Here is a 26,594-nt window from a genome sequence, read left to right on the forward strand (position 1 = left end):
CGATACAAGGATGGCAATCTGACACATATCACAATTCTAAAACCTATAATTCTAACACCAACTATAAAACACCTTAAGATCAAACAAAACCATTTAAAGTATTTATGTTCACAAATTCCCACAGGCGTTTTTCAATGGACATTCGGAAATGAGATAAATGAGTTTATACACAGACTTTGTGAATGTTAATGAAATGCGGCTATGTTTGACACAGTTCCTGGCGCTTAAGAATGTCCGAGAAACTTATGAAGGAAAATAAGTATGCATATATTTTAATCACCAAACAAAAGTAAGTCTTTCTTGACAGATATCGTCAATTAAATCAATATTCAAAGTAATACATCGATGTGTCGTGGCCTTTTGAAGTATCGTGATCGGGATATATCTGACAATGTAAAACTTTGTATCGATTCACTGTATCAGTGGTCCATGGATCAATGCATCGATGTATCGATGAATCATCCGTACTAACGAATTCTATGGGGTTGCGCTTGAAATAATGTTCGGCCAGTAGAGGGCGAGAGTCCCGATTTAATGCAATGTTGCATTAAATCATTCGAACTTTTAATTTAAAACTGAAATCTAAATATGTAATTTATTTTGGAATAAATTATATAGTAGCTCTCCCTGAGGGCTGATAGTTAGTATTATTGAGAGAAATGCATCATGTATTTTAGAGAAGTGGGGTGTGACATTTAACTTTTAATCAATTATGTACCTCTTCTCATTAATAAAGCTTTCCTAAAACTGGCACCAATCCATGAAAAATAGATAAATTCAATTTAAAAAGTAAAGTTTCAACTATAACACCAGATAATCAACCATCATTATTATGCCGCATTTCTTGGGGATATTTTGGCTGAAATGTGAACTGAGGTTATGACATGTCACCAGGGTTTCGATCCACAAGGTGTTTGTAACGTTTCGATCCATCATAAGTCGTAACTTTATCATAGGCTTACGAATACATATTGCTACAGACTCTGTAACACAGGAGAGAACAATATTTTGTTTAAAATACTGGAAATACTTCTGCCACAAATATAACATATATTTCAGAAAACTGACTGTGCGAAATGATAGAGACCATAGCAGTTCACAACAAAAAAAATCTTCATCTTCCAAATTTGCTTGCCACCCCAAGAATATGAAATATTGGTCTCTTACTTGTTCTTGATGTGGAAGGACATGGCGGTGAGGTGAGTAACGGGAAGGCGGGCGTGGTCTCGCGTGAAGGACGTTATCAGGTCTGTACAGGCACTGTGATCGTCCTCGCACTTTTGACTGCTTCCTAGGTTATATCTACACAAGAAATATATATTTCTCACAAAGAGGATCTTTTTGCCATTCTAGATAAGATTGAACAGTATATTCACATACATGTTTTGCAAACTAAAATCTGAATTAAACACATCCACGACTTGCAACAATTTTCATGATTAATTCACATCTAAAAGCTCTGTGCATTCAGTTCCTATCAGTCCCATCTCCTTTGTAATGCACTTATTCAAACCAAAAATCCAAGCAATTGTTTCTAGCTTGTGGAACTGATTTTACTTTATATTTTGGATCATGTAGTCACTGCGGAGAAGCCGATGTTTGAATACCTTCATGACTCCATTGTTACAGTTCTGTGTTCACGATTGAATGCCACAAGGTTATGCAGTAAGGCCTCATTGCCTTGGCAATACTGAATAGACTGACTGACTGACTGAGTTTGGTTTTACGCCGCTTTTAGCAATATTCCAGCAACATCACGGCGGGGGACACCAGAAATGGGCTTCACACATTGTACCCATGTGGGGATTCGAACCGAGGGTCTTCGGCGCGACAGCCAAAGCTTTAACCATTAGGCTACCCCACCGCCCCATTACTGAATAGAACCTATGGAGGGAATCAAAACCCCAAGTTAGCAACTACCCACAACTACTGTGCCGTACAGGTACTGCCACCAATAACGACAGCATCGTACAACAAGAAACAAATACAGACACTTCCCTGTTTGATCCCGGGTGAGGTCTACCTGTGAGGTTTATGGAAGGTGTGGAGGTGAGGTCTACCTGTGGGGTTTATTGAAGGTGTGGAGGTGAGGTCTACCTGTGGGGTTTATGGAAGGTGTGGAGGTGAGGTCTACCTGTGGGGTTTATGGAAGGTGTGGAGGTGAGGCCTACCTGTGGGGTTTATGGAAGGTGTGGAGGTGAGGCCTACCTGTCAGGTTTATGGAAGGTGTGGAGGTGAGGCCTACCTGTGAGGTTTATGGAAGGTGTGGAGGTGAGGCCTACCTGTGATGTTTATGGAAGGTGTGGAGGTGAGGCCTACCTGTGAGGTTTATGGAAGGTGTGGAGGTGAGGCCTACCTGTGATGTTTATGGAAGGTGTGGAGGTGAGGCCTACCTGTGGGGTTTATTGAAGGTGTGGAGGTGAGGTCTACCTGTGGGGTTTATTGAAGGTGTGGAGGTGAGGTCTACCTGTGGGGTTTATGGAAGGTGTGGGGGTGAGGTCTACCTGTGGGGTTTATGGAAGGTGTGGAGGTGAGGCCTACCTGTGATGTTTATGGAAGGTGTGGAGGTGAGGCCTACCTGTGAGGTTTATGGAAGGTGTGGAGGTGAGGCCTACCTGTGATGTTTATGGAAGGTGTGGAGGTGAGGGGGGCCTCACCTGTGATGTTTATGGAAGGTGTGGAGGTGAGGCCTACCTGTGAGGTTTATGGAAGGTGTGGAGGTGAGGCCTCACCTGTGAGGTTTATGGAAGGTGTGGAGGAGTGAGAGGCCTACCTGTGGGGTTTATATAAAAAGGTGTGGAGGTGAGGCCGACCTGTCAGGTTTATGGAAGTAGTGCAGGTGAGGCCTACCTGTGGGGTTTATGGAAGGTGTGGAGGTGAGGTCTACCTGTGACGTTTATGGAAGGTGTGGAGGTGAGGCCTACCTGTCAGGTTTATTGAAGGTGTGGAAGTGAGGCCTACCTGTGGGGTTTATGGAAGGTGTGGAGGTGAGGTCTACCTGTGACGTTTATGGAAGGTGTGGAGGTGAGGCCTACCTGTGATGTTTATGGAAGGTGTGGAGGTGAGGCCTACCTGTGGGGTTTATGGAATGTGTGGAGGTGAGGCCCGAGTTCCTCGCTGATGGAGTGGTGCAGATATCGTCCAGTCTGCATGATGTTCACCCTCATGCCATCACTCCTCTCTAGCGCCACCTGGACAGGAGATAACACATGCATGAAGTTGGGTTTTAAACCATTTCAGGAACATTCCTGCCAAATACAAGTAGTGGGTACCATGAAGGATCTTTAAGCAATATACTCACTTGAAGAATCAACTTCAGATCATCAGCTTGGAATGCTTGTATCACAATCAGTGTGCACCTACCTTGATCACCACCACATCCAGATCCTTCTCCTCGTATTCCTCCGGAGGAACTTAGGTGTTGTACACAGTATAGTACCTACCTTGATGACAACCACATCCAGATCCTTCTCCTCATACTCCTCCGGAGGAACCTGGGTGTGTACACAGTGTAGCACCTACCTTGATCACCACCACATCCAGATTCTTCTCCTCATATTCCTCCGGAGGAACTTGGGTGTTGTACACAGTATAGTACCTACCTTGATGACAACCACATCCAGATCCTTCTCCTCATACTCCTCCGGAGGAACCTGGGTGTGTACACAGTGTAGCACCCACCTTGATGACCACCACATCCAGATCCTTCTCCTCCTACTCTTCCAGGAGAACCTGGGTGTTGTACACAGTGTAGCACCTACCTTGATCACCACCACATCCAGATCCTTTTCCTCGTATTCCTCTGGAGGAACCTGGGTGTTGTACACAATGTAGCACCTACCTTGATCACCACCACATCCAGTTCCTTTTCCTCGTATTCCTCTGGAGGAACCTGGGTGTTGTACACAGTGTAGCACCTACCTTGATCACCACCACATCCAGATCCTTCTCCTCGTATTCCTCTGGAGGAACCTGGATGTTGTACACAGTGTAGCACCCTACCTTGATCACCACCACACACATCCAGATCCTTCTCCTCGTATTCCTCTGGAGGAACCTGGGTGTTGTACACAGTGTAGCACCTACCTTGATCACCACCACATCCAGATCCTTCTCCTCGTATTCCTCTGGAGGAACCTGGGTGTTGTACACAGTGTAGCACCTACCTTGATCACCACCACATCCAGATCCTTCTCCTCGTATTCCTCCGGAGGAACCTGGATGTTGTAGACAGTGTAACACTTGGACTGGCCGTACAGTCGCTCACACGACAGGCGATAACACTGGTACGAGTATAGCATGTCAGGAGTTGTCTGCATAGACTTGGGCAGGTAGCGGGAATACTTCGGCATCAGTGTAGCAGTCAAGCGAACATCTTCATCCTGAAAGTATTTTGATTCAGCTGAAAGAACCTTATTATACTTGTAAGGAGGATCTATGGCCATAACAAAAATGTAATTTTTAGAGTAAAATTGATATTTTATACTTATCCTGACTCATGCTCTTTTGCTTGTCTTCTTCTTCTTGCGAACATAGTGGAACACTTGTATCTCCTTATTTGAAGCTCCCTTCAAAATAAAATCACTAATTGGTACTCACCACGAGTTGCTCCCCTTTGTCTCCCCTGGCGGGAAAAGGTGTCGCCACCCTCTGGCCATGTGCTCCACTCTCTCCTGATTTAGCGAGCCCAACACTTGAATTTACAGGGAAATCCAAAGTGTTATGTGGGGAGGATGGGAGGGCTAACCTCATGAGTCAGGATAAGTATAAAATATCAATTTTACTCTAAAAATTACATATATTTTCCTTATCCTGACTCATGCTCTTTTGCTTGTAGCATCCCTCCCGGAACGGAGGTGGGTAACAGAATACTTTGGATTTATAATTAGTGATTTTGTATAGATATACTGTAATATCCCTCACGGAACTTCATGAAGCCTTAGATTTAGGATGTTTCCTGTATAAAAGAAAACCATAGGTTATATAAAGCCATTAAAGGGGAATTATATTATGAATATATTGAACAATACATATAAATTATATATATATATATATATAGGTGACTCTGATAGAGGCACTGAAATTGACTATATCAAGTATATGCTTAAGGTAGAATACTTAAGCTGAACATATATACATAGCCCTAAACTCCTTAGAGTTATAAGCTAGATGAGTATGTATAAAATACATATTAATCTTGTGAGGCTAATATTTTAACGCCTCTGAGGGACTGTCAGTTGCTGAGCGAGGACCAGTGGTCCAATGGTGAATGCCAGAGACATCTTCTGTAGTGATGTCTCTTAGGTAGTGATTAGCAAATACCATGTTAGATTTCCAATAGCATCCTTCCATAATCGTGTTCAAGGAACAGTTACCGTGTAGGGCGAGGGTAGAGGCCAGTGCCCTGATCTCATGTGGATTTGATGCTGTTGGTGGGTCCAAGCCTGCTGCCTTGTAGGCACGGAGAATGACAGTCCTTATCCAAATAGATATTGTGGTCGTGACTGACACTTCTGTTTGATTCAGTGGTTGATAATGGGATGAATAAGCGTTTGAGAAATCTTCTCCTTGTTTTGGATCGTAAATAAAATAAACTTTGAGCTCTTACGGACACAGTGATAGGTCTTGTGTATCTTGTGATCCGAGAATAGAGGATAAGCCGGGATGTGGAATAATCTGTCTGGTTGACCTGGCAGTTGATTCTTTGCAATGAAATCCCATCTTAATCCGAGGTGCGCTGTGTTATGATTGTCATCAAACTGTATCCTCTAAGTAATCCAGAGCGTGAATTTCAGACATTCTTGCTGCTGTGGCTAGCGATAGCAGAAACAATGTTTTCTGTGAGAGAAATTCAAAGTTTGTCGATTCCAAGGGTTCATAGACCTCACTCGTGAGGTGTTGTAACACTAGATTCAGATCCCAAGCTGGAAGTGGAACTTCGCTTTTGGTCCTCAATCGAAAGCTCGTAGAAAAAGGCCAGTAACTCTGGAGATCTTGTCAATTTGACACCCGTTCTCATGGTGATTACAGAGCTAAGCTGCTGCAAGATATGTTGATATCGTTGAACCTTTTAAATGTTTGTTTTGGCGTAGGTAACACAAATAGTCTGCCACTTGAGGTTGTGAAGCCTCTCTTGCTGTAAACCCTTTCTTTGTTGCATAATTTTGAAACTGTGCCACTTTCGTAGATTGGTACATTGCCACGAGTTGAGTAACGTAAGGAGCAAGCGTGACTGCTTTTGCCGCCCTGGCAGAATATCCTCTCTTGTTTAAACACATTTGTATACAGTCCATACGTGTAGTTGGAACATTGCTGGGTTTCCGTGCACTTGTTTGGTGTGAGGATGAATTAACAGGTTTCGCTTGGCTTGGGTAGCTCAGTGTTGGTTGACCGATTTCTTGAATTAGTATGGGAAACCACGTTCTGGCCGACCAGTAGAGGCGACCAAAGTGAGTTGTAGGCTCTGTGTTTGTCTGATTTTCTGTAATGCTTGAGGTATTATTGCTGGCTGGCGGAAAGCTGCACGTGCGCATTGAGGCCTTCCATGATAGACTTAAGTCCGTTGCCCAAGCTTGGGGGTCTGGGACTGGTGACCACGAATGTCGGTAGCTGATTGTTGAATCAGCGTGGCGAGAATAGGTCTATTAAGCGGCCCTAATTGCTTGATTATCTGTGCAAAAATTTCCCGGTTGATCATCCACTCTGTCGGTGATGGTAGATGAGGCCGAAGGCGTCTGCTAGTATATTTCTGGCTCGAGGATGTGCACTGCTCTGACATGTAGATTTAGATCTTGTATTAAATCGAACAGTTGAAAGCTTAGGTTCAAAAGGTTCATCGATCTCGTTGAGCCTTGCTTGTTTATGTAGAACGCCACTGTCGAATTGTCTGTATGGATCATTAGAAGCATTTTGTAGAAATGTGCTCCAATGTAGAATGGCGTTGATTACAGCTTTCATTTCTAGACTGTTTATATGGAGTTTGCATTCTTACTGATTCCATAACCCTGATATCGTGTGGTTGGTGAGATGAGCTCCCCAACCTTGGAGTAACATGGCGTCTACATACAGATGGGTTTTGTATTCCTGCTCTGCTAAACAAATCCCTTCGCAGAACATTGATTTCTTGGTCCACCATAGTAGATGTGGTCTGAGATGTTTCGGTAGACTGAATGGTTGTACATCGTTGAGATGTAATGCGTTGATGAGGACCTGTAGGGGCGTAACTGTAATCTGCCTGTGACAGTCATGTCTTGGGCTGATGTGAGAAGACCTAGTAGGCTCTGCCATTATGCAGTGGTAGCGAGGAGAGTAGAGAAACTGGTGGAATGGTCTGTTGTATCTTGAGCCAACGGTCTTCTGGTACCATAATACGGTTGCGATTTGTGATGAATCGAATACCTAGGAACTGTAGGTCTTGGCGATGGTACTAGGTCCGACTTCGCGTAAGTTTACTAACCAACCTAGTTGTGTTAGTAGCTTTATGATGTAATTTAACTGTAGTTTGAGCGCGAGTGGATCTTGATCTACTTGTATCCGTCGTCGAGGTAAAAGCGACTCGCGTATGCCCTTGACGATGTAGAAATTTGATAATCGGTTTACGTTATCCTCATTGAATAGCCAGGGGCTGATGATATTCGAATGGGAGTACTTTCCACTGGTAATGTAGCCCTTCTAGAGTAAATCGAGTAGGTATTTCCTGGAATCGGGATGAATGGGGATGTGCAAGTAGGCATCCTGTAGATCTATGCTGCCCATGTAGTCCATAGGGCCGAATCATCTGGCGTAACTGAGGTAAATGTATCATCTGAAACCCGATTGGTTTCGCGTAGATAGTTCTTGTTGAAAAGCTCATGTTGTAGATGAGTCTGTATTTCTCCGTGGAGTTTTTCTTGGGAACTAGGAAAACTGGGGAGTAGAAACCTGGTTCGACGTTTGCTTGATCTATTACTTCTATGGCCTGTTTGGATAGGAGTGATGAGACAGCCTCTTTTATCTTTGGTAGTTGTTGCGCTTGTAAATGTCGAACTTGGGGGTTTGATTGTCAGCGGAGGCTTGTCCTGTAGAGGGATCTGAAATTCCGTGTTGAATAATGTTGAGACGTAAGGATCTTGCAGTATTCCCCAGTTTTCCCAGTGTAGTTGGAGGCGTCCACCCACTTGAGCTGGTTGTGCTGCTGGAGCGGCTGGGGTGGAAAGACTCCAGTCGTTCGAACCTGTGTTTCAGCGTCTATAATTGCGGGAACCTCTGGGTGTCCTGCCTCTTCCTGATCCTCCTCTATAGTTGCCATATGGGCGTGAAAGAATCTTACCTCTAGAGCTGGCTATCTTCCTGTCTCTTGCTCTTTGTAGGCCCGTGAACTTAGATCTGCCTGAGTATCTTTGTGAAGTCTGGACGAATGGCGCTGGCTAGTGTGTCCATCGATCTAATCATAAGGACTTCCCTGGAATCCTTAGAGACTTCCTTGGCTTAACCTTGTCGATTTCTCCGTCAAAGATGGATGTTGTCGACCACGGGGCTGTATAAAGTGGGGCTGTAAAGTTCTCCCCCCAATTACAGGAGGCGAGGAGGCCTTGACGACGAGCTAAGGTCAGTGCTGCTGAAACAGATGTAAGATGATCCGTTAAAAACTGCTGATCTTTCTTTTGCATAAGTAAGGCAGAATAAATCATTCTATCATCTTCCGTCGTGGAATCCCGGAATCTAGTAATAAGAGTCTCATTGATCGTCCTAGATCTATTTAACCCAAAGAACATACGTCTCGTCATGGTTTCTATATGAGCCAACTTATGATCATCCATCTTGTAAATCTTGTTCTTTACATCGCTGATGATCTTATAGTTCTCATCGATGTCCTGGGCCTTGTAGAAGGAGTCCATGTTATCGTGGAGAACTTCTTGGCTTAAAAGTTGGGTAGATGTGGTATCTGAACTTTCGTAGCTTTCTGGAAAGCTGCATCTAGATTCTGTGGCACTTCCGCAATCGGGTCGATCGGGTAGAAGTGATTGCATCTGGATCATCTTCCTTCATCAAATACGTCTGAGCTGTATTGCCACTTTTAGATGGTGATGTGAGATCTAGGTTATTGACCATCAATACCGTATCTCTGCATCAGAAAATATGATTCCTCCATCATCCTCAAAACCATCATCATTAATAAATTGTAGATGCTCTTAGGGACCTGCGTGTAGCTGTCTGTATATCTGATGAGGTTTGTAAGCGATCTAGTTGACTTCATGCGCCGCTCTATGTGGAGATCTGATGGGTGATCGACCTGGTGATGAGCGGAGTGGAGATCGTCTATGGGATGATCTTCTGGCGGAGACTTGTGAGGTGAATGTTGATAGCTTCGCAGGAAGCTCTTCGGCAGTCCCTCGATGTTCTTCTAGGCGATGAAGATCTGGAATCATATGTCCTTCGCTGAATGCCTTAGCGAAGCTTCATTTGCGATCCAGTCCGGGGATCGATGATATGACCTTCGTGGCTTCTTCCGTGATGTCTGATGGTCTGAGTCCATATCTAGAGATGAAATCGAAGATGGTGATGATCTCTCCGCCTTGAAGGCCTTCGCGAAGGCTGTACATCTAGGTCCTTCGTCAAAGGTGGTGCGGGACTTCCTTGCTGAAGGTGACATCGTCTTGGCTGCTACGTTTGACGGGGGTGCCTCTGGGGTGCTGTCTCACGTTGGAGCCTTAGCGGCTTGTTCGGACCCTGCTTGCGCAGTTTGTAGTGGTCCTCCATGATGTTCATAATCTGCCGCATCATGTCTTCTGGGATGATCTGTGACGAAGTCGTCGGCGTCTTTTCTGCGATGGGGTTCACATCAATGACGTCTGACGTCGGTGTAGAGGCATCAGGCTGCATGGAGATCTCTGCAGAAGTCACAGTCGCTGACACCGTTCAGCTTCGCCAGTGATTTCCTTTGGAAGTCTGGCGCTGCCCTGGGTGTCCTCAATCTGCGTTGAGGCGACGATGAGGCCCTCTTAGACTTAGTCTGCAATGACGGGATGTCTGGGGAGGCCGGTCGTTTCTTCGAGGTAACGGACTGCGTCCCACGTTCCTCTGCCGCAGGGGTCTCTAGCAGAACACCAGACGGGAGAGGGTCGATCGCTAGCAGCTGACTGGAAGGAATATCTGGACTCTCTGCCATGTTTTGCCCTTGTTTTATGTGATCTATCTGCAGCACGTCTTAAGGCATAAAGATGATATTTATTAAATGCAGAATGAGATAAATTAATGCAGCAACTGCAACGGAATTAAAGCGCGACACGCGCAGTAGAACAACTAGGGCATATTACATGTGGATGGGAGGCAGAAAAGCGTAATCTACAAATCGTACAGATTTTCATGAGCGTAAAGCTAGCTGAACAATCACGAATACACACGTGAATAAACAGTAGAAATCGATAATTAATCAATACAAATAGTAAAGGATACTAGCTATACCTCTATAGTAACCTATGAGAGGTAAAAACTAAGAGATTATCAAAGGATATGTGTGTAAGGAGACACAAGGCGCTCTCACATCCTGCTCACTGGGCTAAGAAGGAGAGAGTGAAGCACATGGCCAGAGGGTGGCGACACCTTTTCCCGCCAGGGGAGACAAAGGGGAGCAACTCGTGGTGAGTACCAATTAGTGATTTTATTTTGAAGGGAGCTTCAAATAAGGAGATACAAGTGTTCCACTATGTTCGCAAGAAGAAGAAGACAAGCAAAAGAGCATGAGTCAGGATAAGGAAAAATTTGTCATTTGTGCATTAAGTGAAGTTCTTGTTGCAAATACTCAGGTTATGTTTTGTCTTGTACTGGTTGGCTCCTGTTGTTGTGCCCAAGAGAATATTATGCAGTAGCATGTGGTCATATAATCCATATCAAAAACAAATTTCCCATATTCATTTAAAAAGTTCTCTCTAAGAAAAACTAGTCTGTTGTCAGGAATATATTATGTATTTGAATAGCAAGTCCTCAGTACCCCACTGACCCATCATTTCACATATCAAGCAGAACAGGTTGAGGCAGACCGAATGATCCTTTGTTTCACATGCAGCCCTAATGTTTTTATCACAAATGAAAACAGTTTTCAGGAACTTATATATAATATGAGATAAAACTCAAATGTTTTCACATGTTATCAGCATTCCTGCACCCACAAACTTGAGAAACACTTCAACTAATTTGACTCCTAAACAATCCATCTGTGTTAAACAAAGTAAAATTGAACATTTTGACTATAAATTGTATATTTATATACTTATCCTATCTCACAGTATGCACTTCTCTCTCTTGATTCAATGGATAATCTGCATAAGAGGGAGGTTGGGTGGGAATCCATCGCGTGAGATAGGATAAGTACATACATATACAATTTATACTTATCCTATCTCTATCCTCTGGTATGCACTTATCCCACGGTCGGATGGCGGGACGCAGATGCCCTATGTCTTGACAGTGCGAACAGTAGAACTGTGTAGACTGGTAACGACCGTAGATAGCGATGCACAAGGGAGGCCTGTTACGACTAGCGCAACTCCTATGCTTGTGATGAGTTCTCCTGAACTCCTTGGCTTACTAAGCACAATGTCTCCCAGGGAGATGGGAGCTCCCGAGCGATGTGGTGTTCGGCCGCAACCTCCGAAGAACAGAAGGATGCAGCTCAGCGAGCAAGACCTCACTTTGCAATGATTTTCAAGGTACCCCCATAAATTAAAGTCATAGACAATAATCGGGCCAGCCCCTGCTTCGAGAAGACCCCCACAGACACCGACCAGGGGCAGGTGAAAGAGAAGCACAACTCAGAAAACTCACAGTTTTAACGTTCAGTTCCAGTCAACATCAAATTGACCCTCACTCCTTTACATAAGCTAAGTTGGAACGCAATGAAATCCACTGGAATTCGAGAATGACACACTTCACTGACAGGAATTGTGAAACGTCGAACCCTTCCACATCGTGATACAGAATCATGCTCCAGATTCATCCAACCACCGAGGTGGTAGTATCTCCGTGTCTTAGTATAAAACTAAATCAAAACCTAAGGCAGACAATCAGTTCCGACTTATATTCAGGAAAATACAGGGAAGCAGCAACTGCGTGGTACCGTCCCTTATCTGCGTTGTTGGGCCGTGGACAGCTGTTGTGCGTGAACAAGGGGTCCAAACTGGTAGAGGCCTTGGACATCCCTGACTGAAAGGTCCCGAAGGTAGTGGGAGGAGAAGGCCGAGTCTGATCGCCAAAAACACCCTTCCATGCATAATGGCGTGGAGAGAACAGTTACTATGCAGAGCCATAGTAGATGGTAAACCCTTGAGCAAATACTGAAGCTCAGGAACCATAGAAACCTTAGCTCATGTGGTGGTAGCCAATACCGAGTTGACAGCAGCAAGGTAAGTGGCCAGGGTGGTCCCTTCAAGCTTCTTAGACGACCGCAAATGCTGAAGAAATTCAGCGACGACCTGAGGTGAAGCAGAAATTGGAGCTGTAATGCCTCATGCCTTATCCCTCAATATCCCTCAAAACAATATCCCTTAGCTATTAAGGACTTCTGTAAATGTGCCAAACGTGCAGAGACAGGGTGCGATGTGTTCCGTGGCACCAATCCGACTGAGGTTGTAACAACAGGTCATCCCGATCGGGAAGAGGAACTGGGTTTAGGTCTGTGAGCTGTGCTAGATCATCAAACCAACTCCTGACTGGCCAGTAAGGCGCGACCAAAAGCAGTTGAATCTGCCTGGTCGACCGGAGTTTCTGGATTAAGCTGGGTAGAAGAGCTAGAGGGGGGAAAGCCTAAGCATTGAGCCCTTCCCACGAAATCACTAGGGCGTTGAGATCCCACGCTAGTAGATCGGTTATCGGAGAGACAAACATCGGGAGCGGATGATTGAACCGCGCTGTGAAGAGGTCGACTTGGGGCCTTGATAACGGGAAGACCAATTCCCGAAAGATCTGAGGGTTCAACTGCCACTCCGTGGGGGATGGCCGGTCGGAGCGTGACAGCGCATCGGCGACGACATTCCTGACTCCGGGAATGTGTCTGGATCGAGCATCAATGACGAGGGAGTCAATTAGATGAAAGAATCGAAACGTCAGCTGAAGAAGATTCGCTGATCCTGTTGACCCGAGATGGTTGATGTACCAGGTGACTGTGGAGTTGTCTGACTGGATCAGCAGAGAGGAACCTCGAAGTTCCTTCGCCCAATGCTGAATGGCTAGAAGAACCAAATACTTGAGCTCGTTGATGTGTAATCCCTGTTCTGCGGATGACCATAGCCTGGCCATCTGTTGATGAAGAAAATGAGCCCCCCAACCTTTGAGCGACGCATCTACGAACAAGTGGTGCATTGGAATGAACGGCATCAAACAAACTCTGGCGCAAACGTTCCGTTCTACAAGCCACCACTGAAGAAGAGGACGTAAAGGTCCTGGCGAGAACGAGATGTTGTATTTTCATCCATCTGTCTTAGGGGAAGAAAATCAGGCCCTGATTTGTGTTGAAAGTTGCTCCGATGAACTGAAGTGTCTGGGTCAGTGTTAATTCCGACTTCGTAACGTTTAACAGTCAACCCAGCTGCCAGAGAAGCTTCACGCTGATCTCCAACTGATGTAAGAGAACGACTGGGTCTCTCTGTGCCTGAATGCAGTCGTCTATGTAGCTTTCAAACACGACACCATGGAGATGAAGAAACCTAAATAGCCACAGGGCCGTGGAAATTCCAAAAGGCAGGACGGTCCATTGATAATGGACCCCTTGGAAGACGAATTGGAGGAATTTCCGATAATCTGGATGAATGGGCACATGGAGGTCCTGTAGGTCTAAGCTGACAAGAAAATCTCCTTTCTTCAGGATGGTGCAAAGGAGGACGATCGATACCATCCGGAAGTGAGGCAGACGCTGGAGATAGTTTTGTGGAGTTTTTCTTGGGAACTATGAAGATGGGGGAACAGAGCCCCGGAGTGCTGGGCGCCAGACCGAGAGACTGGACTGCACACTTTTCTATAAGCGTACCTATGGTGGAGCGAAGAAACTGGATCTGGTCCACCGGATAACTGCGATGTACCGTACGCAATGTCAGAGGAGGGTGTCCAATGACTGGAAGTTGGTAGCCTCTGGAGAGAAGGTTGGTCACAAAAGGGTCGTCTAGGATGGTCTAATGGGCGAACCTCTCTAATCTCCCGCCCACTGGAGAGTCGTAAATGGGAACGGCTGGAGGCGGGAGTTCCCAGTCATGCCCTTGTTTCGACGAGTCACTGCCCTGGGTGGGACTTGGGAGGACGTCTGGAGGAGTTGCCACGAGAGGACTTGCTACCTCTACCTCGGGACGACTGGCCACCAAACACCTGCCAATGTTCCGGATGAGATGGCACGAAACGAGGAGCCTGTCTCTGTTTCAAGGAATCATGCAGATGGGATTTCTGGAATTTCAATAGTTCCACCAAAATTTGAAATTGAGTGACCCTATCCATCTTTGCCGAAACCTCCCCAATGATGCCATTAAATAATGACCCTGAAGACCACAGTTGACAGAGGAGCTCAGCCTTAAACCTGTCATCCCACGAAGACAAACTGAGCGGGCCACGATGCCGAACTGCCAATAAATAACCAAGGAAATGAGACAGCTGGTCCAGTACGATCTGAAATTGGTCCAGTATAAGGGACACACAGCCCCTAATGTAAGCATCTTGGTCGGAGAATGAGTGCTCTACTGATGCCGCAACTGCGTCCACCACAGAGATGATGCAGCTAATCAAGGGTAAGGAGCGAAGAACAGCTGTGTCCATGCGAAACAATTCTCTGTCCTCAACTAAAACAGCTGAACAAGTCCTTTTCCCACAAAGTGTTTGGACATCTTCATCCACTGGAGATGCAGTAGCCAACGACTGGAAACCATGGGAGTGAGATGCCGATAAGGAGTATCTAGGTGAAGACAGGCCATCCTTAATCCTCTTAAGGCTTTTAAAGGCATGATCCAAAGAAGGGCTAAATGAGCAATATAAGGTCGTGGTGGAAGAGTCATAGATGCCAAGTCCCTTTGTCTCATGGAGAAAGAATGCGCTTAGTCCTCCACGTTTCTTGACATAGGGAGATGGAGTTTCTCCACTATCCATGCTAATACTTGGGGTTCGTCAACAAAATCCAGACTTCCCTCTGGGGAAGCAACATCCGAACGTGCTGGAGACGGAGGTTCCGGTTGATGACCAAAACTGGGCGCTGCAACAGATGGTCTAAGGGGAGGAGCACTCCCCGTTGATTGAGTAGACTGTCGTTGACTCCAAGCAGTGGTAATAGCGCTCAACATCGCAGCCAGATCAGGGGGAGAAGTCGTTTCCTATGCTGGAGTCAAAGAATCTGGTAAAATCCGGGTAGAGAGACAAGAGGAGGCATGAGCCCCTTCCGAAGTCGTAGCATGCTGAGATCTGTAATCTGAACCCCATTGAGTAGATCTCCTATCTGAAGAGCTATATCTTTGTCTGGAGGGGGACGAACCCGGTGAAGACGCACAAATGGAGACTCGCTAAGGAGATCGGGAGCGAGTAGGGGACGTGTCATAATGAGAATGATGATCCCTGGATCTAGAACGATAGGCAGCAGTTGATCGTGTAGGAGATCTAGGTTGATAGGTGAAGTGCGCTGAACTGGAAGTCCCACGATGACAAGAAGACGAAGCCCGATGAGGAGACTTTGAGCAGAGAATGGATCTCAACGAAGTAGTTGAAGTAGTGTGTTTAGTAGAATGCGAGCAATTCGAAGAGTGGCGTCTTGGCCGAACTAGACCTAACAGGTCTTTCCGGTGAACAAATCCAAAGAATAATAGGTGATTGATCCCAACGACTCGTTGAATCCGTGTTCATGCTGAAGACATATGACTGGAAGAGTTCGGGGAAGCACTCAGAAACATATGATCCAGAGAAGGGCGTTCTGCTGAATACTGATTCGAAGAATGCCATTTCGGTGAAGCCTGATGTGTAGCATGCTGTTTCGGCGAAGGTTGTTTGGAAGAAGACCCTTCCGGTGAATGTTGATGAGTAAACTGCCTTTGGTACGAAAACCGGTTTGAAGAGAGCTGATTCGTGGAGTGTTGGTCTGGCGAAAACAGTTCGACGAATGCTGTTTCAGCAAAGGGAGGCGTTCCGGTGAAAGTCGAGCTGGAGGGGTGCGGTCCGGTAAAGCGTGATCCGGTGAACTGTGATTTGATGAACTTGCAGGCTTCGGCAAAGTGGAAGGTTGAGGCATCGTGACACAAGAAACACTTCTATTCACCGAATTGGAAGTAGTCGGTGAAATAACTGCTTGCAACCGTTTTGGCGAGCTAGACCGATTCCTGTCACCACTGGACGAATGACGAGATCTTGAACGGCTACGCAAATGCGATCTTGCCAATCAGGTGGAGAGACTAGCTGTTTCTTGTAAACCAGGTTCCCTTGATAATTGATCCGGGAAGTGAGACACGGAGAGCATAGTTCGAAGGTCCTGCTGTAATGAAGTATTCTGGGGGGGTGGCAGAACAGTCGATGACCACCACACTGGACGTGGTCGAAGATGAGGGACTCGGGACTTGAATGTTGTCAGCCAAGAAGTTTACGAAGATCTTCCGATAAATAAGCGTCTGACGATGCTCTCATTAAATCCTCTTCATTCGAGGGAGGGGACTGTGACCAACGAGCAGATAAAGTAGGATGCTTAAACTTGCCTTTCTTGGTGGGACTGGGTCCATCTAACGATGCTGCATATATCTATCAGCAATATGTCAAGCGCAAGCCCTGGTGTAGTCTCCAAAGGCCTCAAAGGTAAGATTCTTGCATTTCTCACGTGTTTCCCATTTGCATTGTACCACACAATCGATACATATAGAATGTGGATCACTAGCAGAGAAAACCTTGTTACACCTTATTTTAGGCTGGTCAGTCTTCCCCATGTAGAAAACGCTGAGTAAAGTAAATTACATTCACACTCAAGTGCGATAAGAAGGAGAATGATGATTCAGAGGTGGTCACATGGGTAGCTAGTGGAGCATGCTGCATGCGGCATGCTTTGCATGACAACTAGGAAGCTGTCTTATAATGAGGGTATCATAGAGTGCTTGGGCGGATGGACAAGAGAGGCCTAAGGAGAAAAAGTTTACATCTTTACACCCAGTGTCGAATCAAGAGAGAGAAGTGCATACCGTGAGATAGGATAAGTTTAAAAATTAGCATTTATTTAAATTTACCCTATCACTGTACAATATCTGTTCAATCAATGACTTGAAACACAATTATTATGGGATGTCATTCCAAAAGTCTCATCAAAGCATGTGCGATACTGCACACACTATATCCTGTATACCTACCACTACTTCCATGACAGGAGGCTGCCTAAATTTGAGGTTGTTCACAGCTGGACTTGCCACAGAGGAGAACCACTCCATGATATGTTTTACCTGAAAATTAAAAATAATTCAAATGACTTACCAATCTGTACGATACATATTAAGCTTGCCTAACCATGGTAGCTTGGTTTTTGATAATCCAAAGGTGCAAAACTAACAGAACTAACAGCATTTGAAATCACGGTCAAGGTCAGTGGTCAATCAGCTGCTGGTCGTCAGTAAACTGGTGGGTGAAGAACACTGGAGCAAATAAACAGTCAGTTGAGAATTTGAACTTCATTTTAATCATGTCATGTCATGAGGTTACTTAAGCACCTAATCATGTTTAGTACTTGCTTGTTGTTTAACCCTGCCAGCTATATGGCGGCGGTCTGTAAATGATCAAGTCTAGACCAGACAATCCAGCCATAAACATCATGAGCATCGATCTACATAACTGCGATATCATGACATGTGTCAACCAAGTCAGCAAGCCTGACCACCCTATCCCGTTAGTCGCCTCTTACTAATAGTATTAGGACAAGAAAGGTTTGCTGAAGTACTGGCCACTTCTAACCCGAATCTTCGGAGGTCAGCTAATAATGTCCTGACATTCAGTCCTGGGTGAGATGCCCATCATGAAGCATGTAATAATTGAAACCAAGATCATGATGAAAGTGAATGAGGGAATCAAACCCATAACAGCATCTCTACTGGAAAGGGAAGTAACTCTGCACAGCTATGCACCACCTGAATTTCAATCCTGCAGAATGACACAGGCTATCAATTTGAGACATTCTGTTCATGCAGACTGGTCTAAAATGTGTGCATACTTCCAAATAATGACCCACGTTACCATGGTATCAGTGATAGTACTGACCAGTATGACGCCATGATAGTCCATCCTGATGGATTCAGCGATCTCTCTCTCAGCTTGTGACGACACACACAGACCGTCACCCAGCCAACCAAACCCACGGAAGGCCAGGATGGTGGGGAAGCCTGTCACGCCATGGTCCACACACAACTGCCTATCCCGCGTACAGTTTGCAAGGTAGAGGGAGCCACCATCTAAAATAGCAGAGAAAGTTCCACGTATAAAAGAAATGATATCACTAACAAGATCTCAGAAAAGATCAAATAATTGCCAAAGACAAATACTTCGAGTGATGGCAAACTGTCTAAAACATCTTAAAAGACAACGTTATTTACACCTTTCAAAGTAGTAATGCAACCATGTTTACCCATAAGAAACAAAAGATTGGCACTGTTATCAAACCTCATCCGCTGCCTGTGACACCTTTGTGATACCCTTGGATGAAACTTTCTTCATTTCTGTTCTATTGACAATTTTGTATGATTCATCCCTAAAATGAATTGTTTACCATTCTAATTAAAAAGCTACTTCTGGTGCACAGTTTGAGCTTCCTACATAGCGGCAATGGAAAGAGCTGAAGTCACTGTCCACTGAGCTCAAACACACTATCTACTGTGCCGGATTGGTGAGGGAAGACAATATCTAACCTATATACTTTACTGTTTCGTGCAGTTCACGAAAGACATCCATGTTACGTCGACAGCTTCCACATCCATCGATCAGGAACACAATCTGCATGACACAAAATGTTGCTGGGTTAACACCACTGTGATAGGATGATGTGTTCCACTGGACTAGTTGTAAAGTCCTTAGTGGGCAAGTTAAGAACTGTTTATGAACATTTTCCTTCAAATCACTACATGGCTATGTAACGGTTACCCGGCACAGAAATGTGGATTTATCAAGGATTCAAGGAGCCCTAGGGCAGGTAAATTAGGAAACATTCTTATCTTGTTCAATTTTTTTTTTTCATTTTAATTTCGTTATTTTCAGAGGTATTTTAGCAATGCATTGTAAAATTGCCTTCAATAAAATTATGTAAGGTCTCTAAAGAATTAGGTCACTTCCTTCCTTAGATTCTGTTATCAGTAGAATCCATTTAGTCATGTCAACCAAACCATCGCATTTAAGTTAAAATTAGGTGAAACAAACACCATGTGTAATACATTCCTATTTGGAAAGATTTGGGGTCAAATATTCTCATCTGCGAAGGACTATATAAATTCCAAGATATTGACACTTTGGTGAAACCCAATAGCAGCACTATACTGGACTGTCAAGGGCATCTAAGGGACATAACTCTGCTCAGCAAGTTGCAAACTGTAGCGCAAATAGGGCTGCGCAACAAAAAGAAAATGACCAATCTTCCTATATGTGAGCGAAGCGAGTAAAGGTTGGCAATGTACTTCCCTCGCTTCGGTTCGAAAAATATTTTTAACATCAACATAATATATGGCCACCATCAAAGGTAGATACCCTTTCCCTCACAGGGTTGTGCTTTCAGATTTCCTCTGTGGTGTAGTGGTTAGAGCGTCCGCCCGGAGAGCGGAAGGTCGCGGGTTCGATCTCCGGCTGCTGACATTAAAATGTGGTACTTGTTGGTCCCTGCCTGGTGCTCGGCATTAATGAGTACAACAAGGACTGGTCAGCTCGGAGTCAGTATACTGTGTCTGAGTGGGGTATTCATGCTTCACTGCGGCATGTTATCTCAGTGGGTTAGCACTATAAAACCAGCTTCAGTCTGGGCTAGTACAAGCAGGCGAACATACACATACACACGCATGCGCGTTGTCATATGAACGAAATATTCTCAGGTACGACATTAAACCCCATTTCACCTCACCTCACCTCAGATTTCCAACTTCATATTTAATAATTACCCCCCTAAAATATATTTAATTCCACAGTTTTCTCTCTGTTGCGCAGCCCTATTTGCGCTACAGTTTGCCTGTGCTGTGACGTTCCAGATTAATCTGGCTCATTCCACCATGTATGTAACACTTTGGGAAGCACTGGAGTACAGATGTGTGATTTGACTGTTAACCGTGTTACATTACATCCTGATGCATATCAAGTTTTTATGGATAGACAACTACTTTATTGCAACAGATGCAAGCAAGTGATAACACTGTTAGCATCTACAACAAAACGTCACATCCGTTGCAATCAAGAAGTTGTCTATCCATAAATACAGTTCCTCTTCATCACACTAGCTTCTAAATGCCACTTAAAGAATTTATATATATAGTTAATATGACATGACATCGTCTTTTGAAGACTTGTTATTTTCTGTCGAACAGAAACTTGATACCGACTTAGATTTGAAAATACAAATAATTTGAACAGTTGCATGAGGTTTGCTACTGCCTTCAGTATGTGTGGTGTCATGGGAGTGTCACAGGCATGGAACTACTCTCAATATGGATTCCTCCCAGTACTAAGTGAGATCATATATGTTTGACCTGAACCAGACTGCCTCCGTGGTGTAGTGGTTAGAGCGTCCGCCCGGAGAGCGGAAGGTCGCGGGTTCGATCCCCGGCCGCGTCATACCCAAAGACGTTAAAATATGGTACTTGTTGGTCCCTGCCTGGCGCCCGGCATTAATGGGTACAACAAGGACTGGTCGGCTCGGAATCAGTATAATGTGTCTGAGTGGGATATTCATGCTTCACTGCAGCATGGTATCTCAGTGGGCTACCACTATAAAACCAGCTTCAGTCTGGGCTAGTACAAGCAGCCGCACATACACATACACGCATGCACGTCGTCATATGAGCTAATATTCTCAAGCACGACGTTAAACCCAATTTCACCTCACCTCACCTGGACCTGAACCAAATTAGTGTTCGACTACAGCCCAACCATTGCCCTTACAAGACATCACAAGAATAAACAACATGAAAACACAGTTATGTTTTATAAGCAGTATGCATGTGACACCACCAGATAAAATCTGACATAAATGTCTGGCCATCAAATAATTAACAGATATTGGCTTACCATGGCCACCTTGGTATACTCTCCTGCCCATCGGCCCTCTGGCAGGAACGGGTGTCGTGGTGCGTGGGACTTCTCCACCACCTGACTCCATGTCACGTGTGACACAACTGGTATCCCATGATCCTTCGGAAGGGTGGCATCAATTTCATCAAAAATGTCCTGTGGAAACAATTTACAGCTTGTCTTACAGTGTATTATTTCACTATGTGTTGGTTCAGTTACCGCACACAGAAATATAAACAGTATAACTTAAAAGGGCCTACATTTGTATAATTATTAGGAAAATCCATTGCACCTTCATATGTGCAATTAAATGAGTGAGTGAATATGGTTTTCATCGCTTTTAGCAAAATTCCAGCAATATCACGTTGGGGGACACCAGAAATGGGCTTCACACATTGTACCCATGTTGGGAATTGAACCCTTCTGTGTGACGAGTGAACACTTTAACCACTAGGCTACCCCACCGCCCCTTGTGCAATTAAAACTCATCATAACACAAAACAGACAAATTCATTCTCCACTTGTACTTTTACACAGCAAAGAATTCAAAATTAACATATTTCTATTTATTTATCATATATCAGTATAAAACATGTCAGTATAAATATTTATCATGAAAATGCTGTAAAACATACCCTGTTGGGCCAGTCTCTTTTCTTTTTCAGATTTTTCATTTTCTTTTTCACCTGTGGCTTCTTCGTGGGTGTATTGTCAGTCAGGTTATGGTAGGCTGAAGAACACATGTGTCCATACGGACCCTCAAACACACCAGACACCTGTCCAACACATACAAGCACCTTGTGTTTAGTGATTCGTGATTAGTGATTAGGTCCTGTCTGCTTATTGTAAGCTAGAGAACACATGTGTCCATACGGACCCTCCAACATACCAGACACCTGTCCAACACATACAAGCACCTTGTGTTTAGTGATTCGTGATTAGTGATTAGGTCCTGTCTGCTTATTGTGTGTAAGCTAGAGAACATATGTGTCCATACGGACCCTCAAACACACCAGACATCTGTCCAACACATATATACTACCCATCAAAAGTTAAGGTAGTAAATAGCAACCTCACAGCGAGCGTATTCATTTCTATATCAACCGAGGGGGAGGTAACTATTTGCCATACACGTAGCGGAAAAGGAAGACTATTTTGTTAAAATACACGCAGGTAAAATGGAGGATTATGTTAAGTTAATCTAAATGATTTTAAAATTATTTAAACAAATACAGTATTGTTTTGAAAAATGAGATTAGGTCTTACTTAGTCTTACTTACAAAATCCCGCAAACACCCCTTGAAACAAGATGAGATTATGCCACGGGAAAGTGCATCTGCACAGACCAACGCAGGACCCGGGGTGCGTTCAGTTGCAGATACCTCACCACGGGTGTCCTTTTTTAACATGGGATGTTCGCGAACGCTCACAAACAACTATCGCTACGAACTGTGTCATTCATGTTGTGGTGTAAGTAATAAACAGTAAACTTGCTCATCCTTTTTGTCATTTTGACAGAGGTAATTCTTGAATATGTCTCGAGACGGAAGTCGAGTGAAATATTTAAGAATTGCCGATGAGAATATTACGAGGGAGAATATGGATAACCGAGGCGACGCTAAGGTATTCCATATTCGCCCGAGTAAACATTGATATTGTAAGACCCTTGAATGATATTTGAAAACAACCGCTAATGACGTCATAAGAGGTTGATATGAGGATGAACCAATACAAAGTGTTTGGGAACGTATCGTACCGAGGTGTGTATACTCACCTAAAGCACTCACTATATGTTATGTATATATATATGGTTACATCAAAGATGAATTTCTTCACTAACTTGGGGGAACCAACTGAAAACCTTATGCAGATGCATTGCACGAGGATCATGCACCAACTTGCTGTAAAGCATGTGCAAATATCATGCATGTGAACAGCTGCGTTTTGGTGTAAAGTTTTGTTACGAATTCGTCAATTTTCACTGAGTTTCATCATTTATTGAACTCATGACAATAACCTTTTCAACGTTACAAATGTGTTTTACAATACATCAGTTCATGTGTAAAACAGTACCTTTAAACAGTATGGAAAGTTTTGCAAAATTTATTTTAGAACAGCTGACTTAAGTAAATGGCTACATTTACACTAGTGAGTCTCAACTTTTGATGGGGAGTATAAGTACCTAGTGATTAGTGATAAGGTTCTATCTTGTAATGGTAGGCTGGAGAGCACATGTGTCCATACAGACCCTCAAACACACTAGACACCTATCCAACACACGCAAGTACCTAGTGATTAGTGATTAGTATTCGGATTAGAATATTGATCTTCAATAACCCATGCTTGTCATAAGGGGCGACTAACAGGATCGGGTGGTCAGGATCGCTGACTTGGTTGACACATGTCATCGGTTCCCAATTGCTCAGATCGATGCTCATGCTGTTGATCACAGGATTGTCTGGTCCAGACTCGATTATTTACAGACCACCGCCATATAGCTGGAATATTGCTGAGTGCGGCGTAAAACTAAACTCACTCACTAGTGATTAGTGATTAGGTCCTGTCTGGTTATGGTGGACTGTAAAACACATACGGACCCTCAAACACACTAGACACCTGTATCATGTGGTACATGTATGGTTAGTGTTCACCTGTAGCCAGCCCTGATGAGCCTACCTGCATGGGGTCCTCTACTCCGTATGGCTGGTACAGCAATGGCTCCCCACTGTAGGTGGAGATGTTGATGCCAAGCCCCAGGATCTCTGTGTACACAGTTTGTGGACTCGGTCTCTTCTCAGACAGCAGAGTCTGTTGTAGCTCACCTGTCTCTCTATCTACAAATAGTGCAAATAGATGTCTACCTGTCTGTCTACAACTAGTGCAAATAGATGTCTACCTGAATACACTATGTCATTTAGAAAGTGGTCAAATGTAACACGTTATATTTGGGATTACACTTTCTCAGTAAAGTACAGATTCTAGTACTTTTGTTGGGCCGAGTCCCATCCGGGATTCGAACCTACATCCTCAGAATCAGGCACCTAATTGCCAGCACACAAAGTCAGCTGCCTAATTAACCAACTGAGAAAGTGTAATCCCAAATATAACATTTGTTACATTTGACCACTTTCTAAATGGCATTGTGCATTCATAGCTTTCAACCAGGGGAGCCGTGACAATTTACACTCATCAGAGCGATACACAAAGTCTATGGTCTAGACTACCGGTTGTCAGACTTCCATTTTTGTGGAAGAGGCGGTGGCTGAGTTGGTTAGGCATCTGACGTAACGTTGAACCCTGAGTGATGACAAACCTTTACACACAAACAGGGTATACCAGCAGCTGAACCCACAATCACAAGTAGACAGATTATGTGACAAACGGTTACCATGAAGGCAGTCATGTAAATCCATACACTTTAAATATTTATATGTTTATAGTTACCTTTTGTGAACAGGATGAGAAAAGGAAACAATCTTGCCTTCTTGGGGTCAATGTATCTATTGACCACTGAAATACAAGCAAGACAAATATATCAGGAATATATTATTTGTTTCAGTCAATATCTAACAGTCTCTCCTTGATTCCATGGTGAATTTTTTTACGAATTCCGTTGCAAATTAAAGTAAATTCTGCATCCCATTTCTCAAAATTCTGCAAAAGATTCTGCAGTTAAATACTTGAAAAAACAACCAAAAATGATAAAGAATTTCAAACTTTTACTCTGAAACACAAAGCTGTAACTGTTTTAGAGCTTCATGGCATTCAAGGTACAGCTGACAGATTGTTTTTTCTTGCAAGATGTTTTTTAGATTTAGAAAGATGATCTGAAACCGTACTCTTACGAGTGTGACCAGGAATGACATTACAAACTCTACAAAAATATTGTTTCATTTGATAGTCAACCTTCTTTTAACTTTCAAAATAAGTAAATTCTGCGGCAGAAAAATGGTAAATTCTGCCGATATTCTGAATGAAAATGCGTTTTCTGCGGACCAGACGTTTTTCTGCATTAAAAGGTAATTTCCACAATTTATTTGGCAACCACGGAATCGCGAAATCCAAGAGGGACTGATTTAACATATTCATTTTACATATTAACTGGATAGCCTTGATTTTCTTGACCACCAGATATCCCAGCTCTACAGTGTCAGTGAAAGCTGTTGTATCAACATACAGCTGTTACGCCATGGTCTAAGGCTGACATGATTGTATATTACATCAGTGAGTTTTCATACTTGGAACCATAATGCATGGAATTTAGGCACATATCAATCCTACACAGTTCAAGTGTCACGAGGAAAATGGAAAATGGCATGAAGGTGAGGTGAAATGGGGTTTAATGTCATACTTAAGATTATTTCGCTCATATGACGACGTGCATGTGTGTGTATGTGTGGCTGCTTGTACTAGCCCAGACTTAAGCTGGTTTTATAGTGCTAGCTCATATTATACCGACTCCCGAGCTGACCAGTCCTTGTTGTACCCATTAATGCCAAGCGCCAGGCAGGGACCAACAAGTACCATATTTTAACGTCTTTTAGTATGACGTGGCCGGGGATTGAACCTGTGACCTTCCGCTCTCTGGGTGGACGCTCTTATACTCATTGACATATCAGTAATGAAAAAATGATCAAAGCAAGAAAAACTGGAAGAAATCTAACCCTTAATTTCTTAATTAAGAAAGCACTTTTTTACTCAGTTTTTCATATCTCTTATACTGTGAACACAAAAAATTAAATTCTCTTCTTCAGTTTATTTCAAATGTTATTCAAGTGAGCAAAATAGGTAGACAATAAGTTGTAGACCATTACCATGATTTAGTGATACAAAACAAACTGGAGGAGACCTGAAGAGATATCAACTGCATGCAGTGACTGTTTGACATGTCACCTGTCGTGGACTCACATTGGTTTTGCTCAGACAGGTCAACTAAGCCAAATCTCAAGGCTACACTCAGGTCGTCAAACTCCTGCACAGTGAGAGACATGAAGCGTAGGAAGGTCAAGGCCCCTGGTGCCCAGAAGGCGTAGAAGCCAATCAAGAAGGGGACATAACTCTCATCAGATGTGTCCCGGACTAACTGATTGAAGGACTCCTGTGGATTAAAACAAGAACTGATACAAATAGGGACCATATACCTTGGGATATAACTGAAATAAGGTCTTTTTGTCTAACAATTGAAATAAGCAAAGTTGGTTTGAGAATGTTCATTATCCTCTTAAGTGCTATCCTCTGCAGTTTTAGCTGTGTCATGACATATCAGTTTAGCTAGAGATGACAGCTATAGATTAAAAGAGCCATGATCCTATTTAGGAGATGATATCCACCATGTATTTTGATGGCCTTGACCTCTGGTCAGCATGTAACTGCAG

At 43.9% G+C, this 26,594-nt stretch overlaps 1 protein-coding gene across 1 annotated transcript; it reads right to left on the reverse strand.

Moving 5' to 3' along the window:
- Nucleotides 1–1,167: 1,167 nt before the first annotated feature.
- On the reverse strand, nt 1,168–26,317 carry LOC124279975 (the record flags this gene model as incomplete). The annotated part of the gene is made up of 16 exons (XM_046715857.1): nt 1,168–1,302; nt 3,073–3,191; nt 3,444–3,494; nt 3,603–3,812; nt 3,922–4,125; nt 4,167–4,382; nt 12,811–13,316; nt 14,307–14,406; nt 17,322–17,411; nt 18,220–18,410; nt 18,864–18,948; nt 21,217–21,375; nt 21,855–21,995; nt 23,896–24,053; nt 24,664–24,729; nt 26,128–26,317. Coding segments are annotated over 16 exons (2,621 nt in total), but the record flags the coding sequence as incomplete, so codon positions are not given.
- Nucleotides 26,318–26,594: the final 277 nt, after the last annotated feature.

This window comes from Haliotis rubra, unplaced genomic scaffold (genome assembly GCF_003918875.1).
Source record: "Haliotis rubra isolate DU_JTF1 unplaced genomic scaffold, ASM391887v1 Scf2597, whole genome shotgun sequence".
NCBI lineage: Eukaryota > Metazoa > Mollusca > Gastropoda > Lepetellida > Haliotidae > Haliotis > Haliotis rubra.